The 14,025-nt window shown below is 37.1% G+C and overlaps 1 protein-coding gene across 2 annotated transcripts in view; it reads left to right on the top strand.

Moving 5' to 3' along the window:
- sud1 (Prolyl 3-hydroxylase sud1) overlaps nucleotides 1–14,025 on the top strand; it is a 153,243-nt gene that overhangs the window by 64,603 nt on the left and 74,615 nt on the right. For both annotated transcript variants that reach the window (XM_090374392.1, XM_090374393.1), the window contains exon 4: nucleotides 11,742–11,890. In XM_090374392.1, the coding sequence (XP_090230518.1) occupies nucleotides 11,742–11,890 (149 nt within the window). The remainder of the gene's footprint in view (nucleotides 1–11,741; nucleotides 11,891–14,025) is intronic.

Here is a 14,025-nt window from a genome sequence, read left to right as displayed (position 1 = left end):
AGTGTTTATATAAGTAAAGAAGCCTTTGCTGCATGGCTTTGCATCCTTTGCCAAAGATTTTTCATAATCTCCCTTCACTTGCCTAACCTCCTTTGTGATTTGATTACAAACTGGCTTATAGCTACCATAGGCTTCTGTGTCATCCAACAATTTATATGCATCTCATGCACTTTTCTTCTCTGCCAAATTTTATCAGTTCATCTCACATCCACTTAGGCCTATACTTGAAGAGTATTTTTTATTTGTTATGAAAAGCCAAGTAGCTTCTATGATTAATTCCTTGAATGCTTCCCATTTAGAATTTACAGATGGTAATATCATCAATTAGTCCCACTGTATAGAATTTAAAAACTGTCTGAGACCACTGTAGTCAACTTTTATGAAAGCAAAAACCCCTCTCTTTACCCTTGATGTTAGTTACATCTTTAAGTAAATCCCAAATAAATACACTGATTAATACCACTTACTGGTTCTTTTATCTTCAGATTCCTAATGCATGAATAATCACTTCTGATAATCAGATGAAGAGTATTACTCCCTCTTATTTCTTCCCTAATATGTTGCTTTAGAAAAACAGTCATTCACTAAATCCACAAAATCTTGCTGGTCTGTGAGTAACCAACCCACAAGTTCCAGTCAATATTTGGAAAGTTAAAATCCCCCATTATAAGACATTCTGATTTACTGGCCCACTCTGTTTCTCTGTACAGCTGTTTGTTGTACTCATCAGTCATTAGGCTTATACCACACTCCTATTCTTATATTATTATTATTATTAATAGCCATATGGTGCAAGGAAGCCAGAGACTTATGCTGCACCAGGTAAAAAAAAAAAATTCCCGAGTTACCCTGACACACACACACAGAGAGAGGGAGAGTCAAAAGTAGAAGGGAATCACCAAGAAAGAGAAGAATGATGATATCCAGCTCAGGACCCTGAGTGTGCTAAGCCCATACTCACCAGATGTGAGCCCCTGGGGTTAATTTGCTTTCCCAGTGCTTATGTCACACCAGACTGACTCAGCATTGCACTGGTCATCCATGTCAACTGGATGCACTGCTTAGATTTTATGTGCCACATAACTAAGAGCATAACCCCTCTCTCCCTCCTATCCTGTCTGTTCTTTCTGTATACAGCTAGGTTATGATTAATGCGAGTTCGAATAATGTGAGATTTGATTTAGTGCAAATTGTATAATGATGCCAGGTCGCGTTTAACGCGAACCAAATTCAGTTAATGTGAGGCTAGCACATGCACAATTGAGGTTACCTTTAGGATTTTAGATGCTGCTACTTTATTCTGCACTTGTTTATTTTCGTGTGTGCATGTGCTGCTGCCTGTCATAATACACGTTAGTTTTCGTGATTTGTTTTAAGAAGTGCTCTTAACAAAATGGACAAAAGGAAGATTTCTTCAGATAAAAACACTACGAGCATAAAAAAGAAGAGGCTTGTTATTAGATTAGAGCAAAAATTTGATGTGATTGAATGACATGAATGTGGTCATTAACTGCAGCCGTTATCAACCCACTGCAGGATGGAAGCCTCCTCAACAATTCATGTTGAGGGAAATGGACCATAATCTGCCACGCTGGTCTAGTGCAAGTTGGCAGATCGACCGTATTTAGCAGTCAGGGGCTTGAACCCTGGTCTACTTGAAGAACGTGTGCTACTGCACTCCCGCTCCTGACCACTCGGCTACGGAACATGGTCATAGCAACTCTAAAATAGGACAAGATGTCGGAATGCATGAATGTATGGTACGGATTATTATAAAACACTCAGGGGAAATAAAAGAAAAAGGTAAATTTGCATCAGCTTTTTGTGGCTTGCAAACATCTACAAGGAATAGAAGTGTTACAATGATAGAAATGGAGCATCTTTTAACTGTGTGGATTGAGAATTTCAATCAAAAATGCATTCCCCTTAGCAGAGCTGCCATTCAGACAGTAGCTTTAAATTTGTTTAGGAGAGTGAAAGAAAAAAATAACGAAGTAGAAGTAACGTTTACTGCAATTGTTGGTTTTTTGATCGATTTAAAAATTGAGTTCAGCTGCATAATGTTAAAATTACCAGTGAGGGGGGGGGATGCAATGCAAATGAGGACGCAGCATCTAAATATCCTGATATTTTAAAAAAAATAATCGAAGATGGTGGATACACTGATCAACAAATATTTAATGTGGATGAAACTCGTTTATTCTGGAAAAGGATGCCTTCCAGAACTTACATTTTTAAGAAAGAAAAAACTCAACATGGATTTAAAGTGTTGAAAGATCACTCACCTAACACTTTTATTGTGAGGCATTGCTCAAGGTGTTTTTAAATTGAAACCGATGCTTGTTTATCGGTCTGCAAATCCTCTCACTCTAAAAGGTTACAACCACAGATCACTTTTCAGTTATTTGGCAATCAAATAAGAAAGCATGGGTGATCTAAGCTGTATTCACTGACTGGTTTTCAAGCTATTTTTGCCCAGCTGTTGAAAAATATTGTAAGGAAAGCAACATCGCATTTAAAGTACTACTGATTTTAGATACTGCTCCAAGTCATCCAACTACACTCGGTTCATTATGTGAAAATGTAAAAATCATTTTTTGCTGCCAAATACATCTTTGTTGCAGCCCATGGATCAAGGGACCATTGCAACATTTAAGGCCTACTAAGAAAAACATTTGAACAGGCAATTGCTAAAACTACAAGGGACAATGCAATTTTCCTTAACAGAGTTCTGGAAAAATTATAATATCAGACATGCAATAGAAAATATTCAGCATGCTTGGCAACAATGAATGGAATTCTGATAGGACCCTTCCACTTGTTCAGATTATGAACCTAAGGGGGCATACATTCAAATTAAGAAAAGACAGATGTAGAATAGCTGTGCGGAAATTTGCCTTTAGCCAGCGGGTGGTTAATTGCTGGAACAAACTTCCATCTGTCGTTGTGGAAGTTGATAGGTTAAATAAATTTAAGGAGGAACTGGACAGGCATTTGGAGGGAATGGTGTGATATTTTTTTTTTTTTTTTTTTTTTGGCTGATGCTGCATAAGCTCATACACTTGCTTTCTTGCATCACATGCCACTACTACTACTACAAATATCTGCAAACAACACGTGTGGAAGTGCATTTTGCCTCATTGTGCAAATAGTAGTGGTTTCGAAGAAAAAAACTGTTATAGAAGAAATAACAAATATTGGAAGGGAACTTGGATTTGAGAACTAGAAAATGATGATGTTCGGAAACTGCTCAATTCACACTCAGAAGAATTGACTGATGATGATCTCATACTTTTAGATCAACAAAGAGCATTTTAAGAAGCCGACAAGATGCTGAAGAACAGATAATGTGCAAGTGAAGGAGTTCATTCTCAAGGAATTTGAAGATATCTTTCGAGCTGTAGAAGTTGTGAAGCAAAAAAATTATGGATGCTGACCCTAACTTCAATTGAAGCATGCAAATTTGCCGAGATGTGGATAATACACTGTGCCTCTACCAGCATATGTATGAAGCTTTAAAGAAAGAGAAAACAGTTCAGTCTATGCTGCTAAAATATTTCAAAAGACAAAGATGTTTCCGTCAGTGTAATGATATTTAGAATTTTTTTGTTTTAATTTGCTTTCTATGACTACAGTACTCTGACTTTGTTAACAATAAATTTAAATTATATTCTTTTAAAAGTATATTCTTTTTATCCTTTACTGTGAGGCGCCTCCGTAGCCAGGTGGGAAGGAGCAGCAGTGTGTAACACACGCTTCTTGATTAGACCGGGGTTCGAGCCCGTCACCACCAAATACGGAGGATGCGGAAAGGTCAGGAAATGACCACCGCATATCCCGGAGCAATATGGCCTTAGTTGCTAATGCTCCTAAAAACCAAATAACAACAACAACATCCTTTACTGTAATATTTCATTAATAAACATATAAAAACTTGTTTAAAATTTTTCATTGCCTATTTCCGTCGAGCTGGAACCAATTACCATGTTTTTACACATAATTGTAATTTTGAATAGTGTGAATTTGAATAATGTGACCACTTCATTGGATTCATTATCTGCACTAATTGCGACCTAGCTGTACATTGTACTCCCCATATTAAAATTCTGCATCCCTTATGTCTGAGTGACACCACGTCTCTGATATCCCAACGATGTCTTGACCAGCCCTTCAAATTCATCAGATTTATTTATTACATTCCTGAGATTGGTGTTCATGCAAGCATACATGCTCTTAGTTACTCTAACACATCCTATGTATTTACTTTTTCATGATGACTCCCAGCAGTTCTTGAAATACCCCAGCACCTTACTTTCAAGGCTGCTGTCACTCCAAAATTATCCAGTAAAAGCAGTGCAAGAATCACTTTCACCTTTACCTGTGGCTATTGTTAATGTTTTAGTTTGTAACCCCCCCCCCCCCAAGGTAGCAGTTTTCTGATCCACCTAACACTGCCTTGATAGAATCAGCAAATAATCTTACACCCTTTCTATTTTAGTGTATCCCATCCCTGTAGAAGCACTCTCTCCTTAACAAGTACAAACCATGCTGAGAAAAATTCTACTGCATGGGCTTTGCACAATCTCTCTCCAGGGCCAAATTGATTTACAGGGCTCTCATCAGATACTCCCTCCTATCACGTCTTGGCAGAATTGCTGACACTTTCAAATTTAACTCTTAACTCGCAACTTTTTTTTAACATTTCCTTGTACTTGTTAAGTAAGGCTGCAGATCTCTTACTCTTTAATGTCTTTTGTGCCAACGTGTACAAAATATCACCTTTTTTGCCCTTAAAAGATATCTGCTCTACAATGTCATCAGTTTTTGTCACTGGAAGACATATCCTGGTTCTATTCCACTTATCCTTTTTTGCACAATATATTTGCCCCTTTCCTACAGTAGACTCACCAACAACAACTAGCTACTGTGGGACCAGCACATTCTGCCTTTGTGGTTATTGCTGTGTTGCCTGATGATCAAGTGCAAGCACTGCCGTTGATGTGGGCTGCCGAGTACTCCCCCCCCCCCCCCAATTTAATTCCTTCGATGGCATTCACCCTGTTCTTCAAGCTGTTCTAAATGTCCATAACAATGCTGAGTTGGTTCCAAATATCATCATGCTCCTTACATCAACCACACATAAAGACATTCTCTTGGCAATATCATGTCACTTCACTAAACAATATCTAATGCAGTAATAACACTACACTGGGTATGCTATGAAGTTTGTTATTAATTATATATAATTAAAATTCAAATATTATTTTCGATACCTAGTTATGCAGCAATAATACTACCAAGCTTACAGGTTTGCATTATATGTATTAGTCTATACCGTTACACTTGAAAGTTATAAGTTAATTATAATATATAACAAAATTATCCAACTAACACCAACTTAAATGATTGGTGTTAGTTGGATAACTTTAGAACTACCTGTTTATCGCAATTAACAATAATTAGAATTCCCCTACCACTGTAAAACTGGTGGCAGAATCAAACAATACACAAGCTCTATATATTTAGTAGTAACCTACAAAATCTTTAGCCTAATTATAAATACAATATTGAGCATGACTAGGACTGTAAAGCTACTTATAGAGTAAGATAAGATGCAGTATGACAATTAGACCAATAAAATGACAAGTCTTCAAAAACTTATCGTTTCTTGGAGCTAAAAATTCTTTGACTAGCACATGGATACTCTCATCCCCACGTTTGACAATTCCCAACTCAATTTACACATTGCAGCATAATTAGAAATACAACATCCTTCACTTGCCTGTCTTAATTGGGGCTCTAAAAACAGAACACTTACTATATCTGCATTAAGTGAGGAGAATTATCTATCGGAAATAATGTAATTAACTTTAACTGGTTGACGTGACCAGTGTTTTTGGCTGATTTTATTTGAGAGCTATATTTGAGAAATGAAGCTTACCATCTATTTGGGTGGATCTTCTTCAAAGTAGTTTTCTTGAAGTTGTATATGCCAATTCCAGTGCTTCTGCAACTTCTGGAAACATTCCTGATAGGCTTCTTTTGAAATTGTTAATAGTTCTTGTGTTGTTCTGAATAATTTCTTCAATAAGTGCAAATCTGTTCTTTTAAGGGGTACTTAATTTTGGGGTGGTGAAATAGTCCAGTGAATGCATTGGGGGATCACAGTAATGGAATGCTTTGCAAGAAATTCTTGAGTGTGTAAGGACATTGTCATAATGCAAGCACCAATTCCCTGAAGTCCCACTTTTCTGGCTGTTTTTCCTAATCGACATCATTCAATCACCAAATAATGTTTTGTAGTATTCCTTATTCACTTTTTGACCATGCAGAACAGATTCATGATGAATGATCCCATGAGTCAAAAAATATGATAAGCATGATCTTCACATTTGATCAACATTGTCTAGCCTTGGAGAAGACAAGTCTTCTATTGAGAGGACTGCATCTGCGTCTGTTTCTGTAGTAGAGGTAGTAGTGGCATGTGATGCAAGAAAGCAAGTGTATGAGCTTATGCAGCATCAGCCAACAAAAAAAAAAAAAAGAAAATTTACAAAACAGTTCCCTCTAAATGTTTGTCCAGTTCCTCCTTAAATTTATTTAACCTATCAACTTCCACAACGACATATGGACGTTTGTTCCAGCAATTAACCACCTGCTGGCTAAAGGCAAATTTCCGCACATCTATTCTACGTCTGTCTTTCCTCCATTTGAATTTATGTCCCCTTAGGTTCATAATCTGAACAAGTTGGAAGAATCCCATCAGAATTCAGCGTGCTCAACCCATTCAAGGCCTTATACACCTCAATCAGATCACCTCGTAGGTGCCTACTCTCCAGCTGCTGCAATTTGCAGAACTTAAGCCTCTCTTGGTAAGAAGATCCCTTCATTCTCCTCACCAATCTTATTGCCCTTCTCTGTACACGCTCGAGCAAATCTACATCCTTCCTAAAATGAGGCCTCCAGACCTGTACGCAGTACTCAAGCGTGGCCTGACCATTGCCTTATACAGAGGGACCTCCTTTTCACATTCTGCCTTTTTTGCCCTTAAAAGATATCTGCTCTACAATGTCATCAGTTTTTGTCACTGGAAGACATATCCTGGTTCTATTCCACTTATCCTTTTTTGCACAATATATTTGCCCCTTTCCTACAGTAGACTCACCAACAACAACTAGCTACTGTGGGACCAGCACATTCTGCCTTTGTGGTTATTGCTGTGTTGCCTGATGATCAAGTGCAAGCACTGCCGTTGATGTGGGCTGCCGAGTACTCCCCCCCCCCCCCAAAAAAAGAAAATTTACAAAACAGTTCCTCTAAATGTTTGTCCAGTTCCTCCTTAAATTTATTTAACCTATCAACTTCCACAACGACATATGGACGTTTGTTCCAGCAATTAACCACCTGCTGGCTAAAGGCAAATTTCCGCACATCTATTCTACGTCTGTCTTTCCTCCATTTGAATTTTATGTCCCCTTAGGTTCATAATCTGAACAAGTTGGAAGAATCCCATCAGAATTCAGCGTGCTCAACCCCATTCAAGGCCTTATACACCTCAATCAGATCACCTCGTAGGTGCCTACTCTCCAGCTGCTGCAATTTGCAGAACTTAAGCCTCTCTGGTAAGAAGATCCCTTCATTCTCCTCACCAATCTTATTGCCCTTCTCTGTACACGCTCGAGCAAATCTACATCCTTCCTAAAATGAGGCCTCCAGACCTGTACGCAGTACTCAAGCGTGCCTGACCATTGCCTTATACAGAGGGACCTCCTTTTCACCTCCTTTCCCTGCTAGCAAAATTCCTATATATCATTGACAAAACCCCATGACCTGTCCTGGCAGCCTGCCTGCATTGCTCAGAAAACTTCACATCTGACTGCACAATTACTGCCAGGTCTTTTTTCATTTTCTACCACCTTAATTGTAGTACCACACGGTTGGTACTACAATTAAGTCTCCCATTCAACCATCCCTTTATCCATTGTAGCAACTTACCTTTAATACCATTCTGCTCCAATTTGTACAGTAGTCTTCCATGTGCAACAGTGTTTCTCTGGGGTTACTTCTACCCATATTCAGTACTTTGCATTTGTCAACGTTAAGCTTCAGTTGCCACTTCTCAGCCCATCTGCCCAAATTTTCTAGATCCTGTTGCAGTAGCACACTGCCATTACTGTCATTAACAACCCTGCCAACCTTTATCATCTGCAAACTTTGACACTAAGCCTGATATACCTTCATCAATATCATTGATAAATATACAGAACAACAGTGGACCCAACACCTAACCCTGTGGGACTCCACTAATAACATTAGTCCACATAGAGCAGTATCCATTGATTACCACTCTCTGCTGTCTCCCATTCAGCCATCCCTTTATCCATTGTAGCAACTTACCTTTAATACCATTCTGCTCCAATTTGTACAGTAGTCTTCCATGTGCAAACAGTGTCAAAAGCTTTCCCGAAATCGAAGTATATGATGTCAAAATTATTTTTTGCATCCAGTTCCTTTGTAACCACATCATAATATCCAATCAAATTTGTCAGACAAGACTTTCCCTTAACAAACCCATGCTGTGTCTGAATTAATGCTGCAGTCTTATCTAGATGATCCTGCAATGCATCTTTAACCAGTGACTCCATTATTTTACCCAGAACAGAAGTTAAACTAACTGGTCTGTAATTACTCGTGTCACCCTTCGATCTCCCTTTGTGAATTGGGGATACATTTGCACATCTCCAGTCTGTGGGGACCTCCCTGTATCCAAGGATGCTCTCATAATTATGGCTAAGGGTTTGCTTACTCCTTTACTGCCCCTCCCTCTTAATATAACTAGATAGATCCCATCCACCCCAGGTGCCTTTCTTATTTTTAACTTCACAATTTCTCCTTCACTTTGTTCTCAGTTATTAAAAAATCATTAAGCATCCTGCTACAATTTGATAACTTTCTGGCATTTTCAACCCTTAATAACTTCTCATGTGTGAATGTAGATGCAAAATACTCATTCAGTTTGTTTGCTATCTGAGCAGAATCATCAACATTCGAACCATCGATATCAAGTGGACCAATCAGATTCATCCCCTTCCTTTTAGAGTTTATATAAGTAAAGAAATCCTTGCTGTTTTTCTTAGCATCCTTTGCCAAAGATTTCTCATAATCTGCCTTCGCCTGCCTAACCTCCTTTGTGACTTGATTATAGACTAGCTTATCTGCCATAGGCTTCTGTGTCACCTGATAATTTATATGCATCCCATGCATTTTTTTTCTCTGCCACTAGTCTCATTAGTTCATTTGACAACCATTTAGGCCTAAATCTTGAACAATATTTCTTAATAGGTATGAAACTTTTAGTAGCTTCCACTATTAATTCCTTGAATGCTTAGAATTTGCTGTTGGTGACATCATCAGTTGATCCCACTGTACAGAATTTAAAAACTGTCTGAGACCACTGTAGTCACCTTTACAGAAGCAAAAACCCTTTCTTTTACCCCTGATGGTAATTATATCTTTAAGTAAATCCCACTTCAGTACACTGATCACTGCCACCTGGTGTGGTTCCTTTATCTGCAAATTCTTAATACATGAATGATCACTGCTGATAACCAGATCGAGTATTACCCTCTTGAACATGCTGCTGCAGAAAACAATCGTCCAATAAATCCACAAAAGTCTTACTAGTGTGCGAGTGACCAATCCACAAGTTCCAGTCAATATCTGGGAAGTTAAAATCTCCCATTATAAGACATTCTGATTTACTAGCCCACTCTATTTCTCTGTACAATTGTTCATTGTACTCATTCGAGTCATGAGGCCTAACACACTCCCACTCTTATTTTTGCTTTCGTAGTGCTTATGTCACACCAGACTGACTCAACAGTGAACTGTTCATCTATATCAACTGGATGCACTGTGTTATATATATCCTTACACTCATGGTTTGTCAATAATAATGGTGGAATAAACAAAGTGTGAGGTGGCAGCAGTAGCATGTTAATGAAAATTCTAACTTGTGAGAACTTGCTGCTCTTTGTGATCATCAGCAGAGAGGGGCACAAACTTGGCTGAAATGCATTGCATTTCCAAATCTTGTGTTAAAACAGATTGACATATCCCATAAGAAATGATAGTTTCATTAGCAACTGTGCAAATAGTTGAACCTCACTGCTGATCATTGGCTTTGAAGTTGAATTGCAGCCAAACAACTGGAAAGTCTTGGAATGAGATGGACTTTTCTCTGATAGCTGTTTTTAACATTTTATGAGATTCAGTTGCACATTTCCCTAATTTGAAACAAAATTCAATGCAAACTTGCTTTCAGTAAAATGACTCATTTCGAAATGCAAAAAAACACATAAAACATCTTGTTTGATGCTATTCGGACTGACTGCAGATAAGCAGTTGCTGTATCTAGGTGAGTCACCAAACGTGATTGTTGTAGTGAGTCACAGCTCACTATGACGCTGTAATTTCAGGATACAAAATCATTTGCCAAACTTTTTGATTGCACCTCATAGCATTAGGTTGAAAGAGAAGAAACACTTCAGTTATGCCATTAAGTGATTCATAACCTTTTTCTATAACAAATTCATGCAAGTTGAGATTTAGTTTAATCACAAATGGTGAATTGGTTTAGTAGTAGTATTGGCCATGTAATGCAAGGAAGCCTGAGGCTTTTGCTAGTAATAAAAAAAAAAATAAATAAAATAAATTATCTATATGGTTTCTTTGCATAGGTACCTGTTCAGTCAAACTTTTGAATCTCTCCAAGCTGTCAGCCTCAACCACCTATGGGGTCAAATTATTCTAGTAATCAACAACTTTCTGAAAAACTTCTGTAGTCCAGTCTATAAACCTCTGCCCTCCCCCCCATAATTTGAATTTATGGACCCTAGTTCTCGAATCATTTATTTGGTTTCTTGTATATACAGTGAAGCCACTTATTGTGATCATGGATAATATTAAACTTAATTAAAAATTAATGTTAATTTTATGAAATCCTGATCAGATACTAATACATAGAAAACAAAAACAATGTTTACTGTAATCAGCATTTCAGTTTTTGTTATCACTTTTTTATTTTTTTATTTTTTTTTATTTTTTGTGGTTTACACGTGGAAGTGATTACATAACATCCCCAATTTTTTTCTCGAACTCTTGGCACACTGCAGTAGAACATTATGATAATACTGCTCTACTGCAGTATTAGAAAAGAGTTAATGTTGAAGAGTCAGTAGAGCATTAACTCTTTTCTAATTCTGGATCATAATATTTTCTTTATTAATTTTAATTGTTAATGCAAATTTCTATAAACATTGCAACAGTTACATTTTTATCGATGACTTTCTCAAAAAATAGTGGACAGCCAAATTAAAATATTTTATATTGCTTGATTTTAATGCATTCTTTCTGTCCACTTCCATCACAATGACACACGCCTGCATTCTTGTTTTATCAGTTATTGTTGCCAATTAAGATGAATCCCAAAGTAATCATAATAAGTGGTGTCCATATTAGCTTAGTTTTTGGATTCATGAATTGGTGTGATTGGTTTTCAAGATAATATATGAAAATGGTTGGGAAGCTCTGTTTTAGACCTTGCCAGTTCTTGATCATAGGACCAGTAATTGTATAATTAAATGACATGATGATCCTTAAATAATTTTAATGTTCTTTGTACCTAATTATTTTTATCTTCTGATTGAAAATGTCTAATTTTATTTTGCTTTTTTTTTTAGAAAGTGGTGCAGAAATTATTACAGACCCCTTTGTTTGCTGTGTTCTGCCAGATTTCATAGAACAACCAGATTTTTTGAATTCATTAAAAGATGAGTTGCTAGATTTGAGGTTTTTTGAAAAAAATAATGATCTGTATAAGTTTCACCAGGTGAGAATGAAAAGGAATCATTTAAAAAAGTGTAGATAATGATTTTTGCTTCCATATCCATTTTCATTAACTTATTTTAGAAATCTTTGAAAATAGATTTTTTAAAGAAAAACAATTTACATTGCAAAAAAAAAAAAAAAAAAAAAAATATATGTGTGTATATATATATATATATATATATATATATACACACAGGAGTGTTAAAATTAAAGTATCCCTATGTAGAGGACTCTGGAGTGAGTTCTAAGGCTCATGCTGAAGAGAAATTTGGACAACAGGTACAATAAAGAATGTGCTTGCCATTTATTGGAAAAAAAAAATTATTTACAAAATTTGTCACTATATGGCGCTGTGGCAATACAAATCACTTGAAAAGCACTACAATTGTTCAATGTGTCCTCCATTTTGGTCAACAACAGTTTCCATTCGAAGAACAGCATTTTCCACAGCAGAACATAACATGTCAACTGGAATAGCCAGCACATGATGTCCAATGCTGTCCTTCATATCTGCCAGAGTTTGATATCCTTTCCGACACACCTGGTTCTTCATAAAACCACACAAACAGAAGTCGCATGGGGTGAGGTCCGGTGATCGGGGTGGCCAAGATATCTGGAAACAACGGCTGATGACCCGTCAGTCGGTATTACCTGTTCAAAAAAATATGGCCCAATCATGAATGTGGCTGTAAATTTGCACCATGCTGTCACTTTTGGAGAATGCAACGAGACCTCTTGGATAACTCTAGAGTTTTCTGTTGCCCAAATGCGACAGTTGTGCCTATTCACTTGTCCATTTAAGCAGAAGTGGGCTTCATCACTCCAAAGGATGTTCCATGGCCAAGTGATATCCGCTGTCATTTGCTCCAGAAACAAGTGCGTATGTGAAACGAATATCTGCATCACCATGCTTTAGCTGCTGTAGCATATGCATCTTGTAAGGATAGTACCGCAACACCCAATGCATTATTATCCTTACAGTGGAATACGGCAAGTCCACTTCACGAGAAACAGCTGGCACACTTGCGCTTCCACATGGAGATTGACTTGATAAATCCTGGACAGCCATAGCCACATCTTCAACACGAGAGGAGTCCACTCATTTTTGACCTCTACCTGGTTGAACACCAAGATGTTCTGTTGCTTCAGATTTTGCAATTATTTTGCGGACAGCACAAACAGTCATAGGTTCACCTTATGCACTTCTGACGCCGAAATCCTCTATTAGCCACAGCTGCATTGTTGCTGTTCTGATAGTACAGCTTCATTGATAGTGCCTTTTCCTGCAACGTTGTTGGCATTGCTGCTGTAGTGTAGGCAAGCATCTGCTGTATGATTTTGAAGAGACTGCTTTGCTTTTATACAGTACAGTAGAGCTGAGTAGTGGTGCTGTGGCAATAACTTACGATTGTGCAAATAAACATAAGTTATTTGCATAATCATAACTAAGATAGTTACATGCGTACAGTGACAAATTTTGTAACTAATTTTTATTTCCAATAAATGGCGAGCGCATTTTTTATTGTACCTGTTGTACAAATTTCTCTTCAGTACGAGCCATAGAACTTGTTCCAGAGCCCTCTACATAGGGATACTTTAATTTTAACAACCCTGTATATATATATTTATTTATTTTTTTGAAAAACCAATTTTTTCAGTGGAGTGTAAATGTGTAATTTTTTTATAATTAATCATTAATTTGGTTTGAAGAAGCCTCTGTATAGGGTAGTTTTACACTATGTGGCCTGCAAACTAAACAAGACCTGCCCAACCCTGAGGTGTGGCTTCCCTATGATATGCACACCAGTGAAAATGTTTGTGGGGTTTTTTTTTTTTTTTTTTTTTTTTTTAGAGACTGTGTATACAGATGCATGCAAACACATCCCCAAAGTTCTTGTGAATAGTTCATTATGCTAAACACCACTCTTCTCACTGACTTAATAATTGCCTAATTATTTTACTAATTGTGGTTTGAGTTACTATTAGAAATATCTTTTCTTTTTTTTTTCTTTTTTTTGTATTGTAGCAATTACAGTAAATAGAGAGTAATTTTCTTTGTTTTTTCTGGAAAATTGAATGAGTTATTTCTCTGTTTATCCTGCTGTCCTTAAATGAATGATTTCTCAATCTCTTTAT

Source organism: Mastigoproctus giganteus, chromosome 5, assembly GCF_048544385.1.
Source record: "Mastigoproctus giganteus isolate SK-2022 chromosome 5, ASM4854438v1, whole genome shotgun sequence".
Taxonomy (NCBI): domain Eukaryota; kingdom Metazoa; phylum Arthropoda; class Arachnida; order Uropygi; family Thelyphonidae; genus Mastigoproctus; species Mastigoproctus giganteus.
Note: the sequence above shows the minus strand (reverse complement) of the source record. Positions and strands in the feature narration are given on the sequence as shown.